Below are 2,722 nucleotides of genomic sequence, written 5' to 3'. Positions count from 1 at the left end.
GACAATCGTGGAGTCTGGTACTCATGAGACCCTCGTCCGAGAGCGACGCCACGACTGAAAGACTACGGTCGCGAAATGGCCAATCAAGGCCTGAAACCAGCCCGAATTCGCATGGGTATGGCGCGGCGATTCGGGTTATCCGAGGCGGATATGCCAACTCTACGCCAAGTGCAATGGTTCATCAGCCACTACACGAAGAAGACGCTCCACTGAAATGATGCCTACGACGAGATCCTGAGCCAGATCGACTAGCTGGCGTATGGACCCGACGTATCCGACACTTATCCTTTTCTTTTGGGTGGGAACGTGACGTCCGCGGGAAGCCGGATGTCGGCAACGGCTCTGACGAAAAAGCGTTCTTGGTGGGTTTAACAACGAAGCGCTTGCTGCATAATGCAGCCCGCGATCCCGGAACATTCGTGCTCCACATGGATGCCACCTTCAAGCTAAACCAAGTGGCGTATCCTGTCATCGTCTGTGGAGTGTCTGACAGATGTCGGTCCTTCCACTTGGTCGCTCTGTTCATCACTTCACAGCGATTGGAGAGGCTGTACGTGAAAGCGCTGTCATCGCTTCGGAAAGTGTTCACTGCTGTGACCAACCAACAGCTGCTGGTCAAGTACGTTATGGCAGATGCTAAAGCCGGGCAACAGAACGCCGTGAACCAAGTGTTCGGTGTGGATTCCGACTACGTATATCTCATGTCCTTCTACCACGTGATGGCCAAGGTTCATGAAAAGCTCAAGGGAAAACCGGACAGCTTGTGCGAGGGTGTGGTCGCGGATATCTACGACCTTCACTTTGCGTCTTCAAAGGAAGCGTATGACGAACAAATGCAGATTGTACTGGAGAAGTGGTCAAGCCAAGAGCAGTTGGCCGGGTTTCGGAGCTACTTCAACAACATTTGGATGAAGAGCGAGTTCTGGCGATGGCAGTGTTTCCACACACCACGTGGATATGCCACCACGAACAATCCGGTGGAACAGTTCAACCGCTTGATCAAACGTGATTACACACTTCGTACCAAGCACAAGATTGGTACCCTTCTCCAACTACTTGCGGACTGCTGTAGACATCAATTCGTTACGCCACGAACGTTCAAGGAAATGCCCGATGCCTCGCAACAGCTGAAAGCTCGAGTTAAAGATTTTCGTCAGCGCGACCTTCTCGTGGACATGACTTCAACGCGGAACAGCATCGAATTCTTGCTTGTTTCCCCCAACCCAGACGTTGTTCGTGTGCTGTCACGTGGTTGTCACCGCGTGTATCTGCCTGAGTTGGGCCGCAGTCGCGAAGTGGCACCTGTTTCAGCCCAGATGGGATCCAACTACGCGAGGATGGAGACAGAAGGTCAGCCTGAAGGTGGATGGAACGTTGATGTAACGGCCATGTCTTGTGGGTGTAAGTACCATTTCAAGTTTGCTGTATGCATTCATGTCCTATTGGCCCTACAGGTAAAGCACTACACCGGCTTAGACGGTAAACGGACGCTCGTCAACCGTTCGGTCTCAAGGAAGCGACGTCGAACGCGTACTAGTAGTGCACGAGTCCCAGCTGGTCGGCAACGGACTAATGGCCACGCACTCACCACTGATTGAGGATACATATAACTCAAACAGAACTATAAAAATTTACAATACATTGATTCTTCTTGTTTGCATTTCGTTTCATCCATTTCCATTGTGACTACTTTTGGATAAATCCCAGCTCTAAAAATATTAATAACCGAAAGCAACAGTCGCTTTGCTGCTTGTTTAAATGGATTTTTCGATTATCTCTTCGAAATGGGAAGTGCTAACGATGGCCAAGCTCCTCCCAACGCTTTCTTCGCGTTTTTTCGAATGGTGCCAAGGGCACCTCCGTCAACGTGGGTGGGGTCGCCTAGACGAGGCTGCCGCCCGCTATCTGAGGAACTGGGCCCTCATCCAGCGAGATGACACCTCAAGTCCCAGTGACCCAATCAAGCGGCTGCTTGATGCGGTACCGCAATCCCGTATCACCAAGGCTCGTCTCATTGAGGCGGCCACAAAAGGTGATGATGCCGGTGAGCAAGAGTGGGTGCTGCCTTCCGGCGTGGATCTTCGAGGTCTTCCAACATACCAGATGCGCACTATATTGGATGATCAACGGGTTAATGGGCGCGTGGTTTCCTGACGTCGTGGGAGCCAACATGGGGACCTGCGTCTAACCTGCCATCTAACGAGATAAAGAAATATCGCAAGCGTAAAAGGCGCAAAGTAGAGCGTGCTTACATTGAAGCGGAGGCTGAGGAAGACTAAGCAATTATGAGTAGCACAATAGTGGCTTAAAGCTAAGACCATTTAAGTTAAGAGATAGTCGAACCCTAGATCTTGGTGACCTTGCCTGATACAACTGCATTACCATTGCCACGCAGCCATCAGCTAGAGCGGTACAGGGTCTAGCCCATCAACTCGCCCCGCACAAGCCTTGCAGCAACGGGCCCACACGTCGTAGCCATTGATGATGCGCACTGTCCTTTGCGTTGCCGCTCGCAGTGTCCGTCGAGTTGTCGCTGCATGTAGTGTCCGTTGTATGTGGTGGTGGCGCCGCCGAGCCAGCCCTGCAGCGGCCGTGGTACGCCGCGCCTTGATAATTGAATTATGTGCTCTTGCCCCCGCAAATTGATTTGTGAGGAAGCTGGAAGGTGGGGCTGGCTGTCACTGACCGTATCAGCCAATGGCTGGGCCGCGGGATGGATTGG

The 2,722-nt window shown here is 52.2% G+C and overlaps 1 protein-coding gene across 1 annotated transcript; it reads left to right on the top strand.

Annotated features, from left to right (window-relative positions):
- Window positions 1-75: 75 nt before the first annotated feature.
- PPTG_24155 (hypothetical protein) lies at window positions 76-213 on the top strand (the record flags this gene model as incomplete). The annotated part of the gene is made up of 1 exon (XM_008915482.1): window positions 76-213. The coding sequence occupies one exon, from the start codon at window positions 76-78 to the stop codon at window positions 211-213; it is 138 nt and encodes a 45-aa protein (XP_008913730.1).
- Window positions 214-2,722: the final 2,509 nt, after the last annotated feature.

Source organism: Phytophthora parasitica, assembly GCF_000247585.1.
Source record: "Phytophthora parasitica INRA-310 unplaced genomic scaffold supercont2.71, whole genome shotgun sequence".
NCBI lineage: Eukaryota > Oomycota > Peronosporomycetes > Peronosporales > Peronosporaceae > Phytophthora > Phytophthora nicotianae.
The sequence above is the reverse complement of the archived record's forward strand: the minus strand, read 5'-3'. Positions and strand labels throughout refer to the sequence as shown.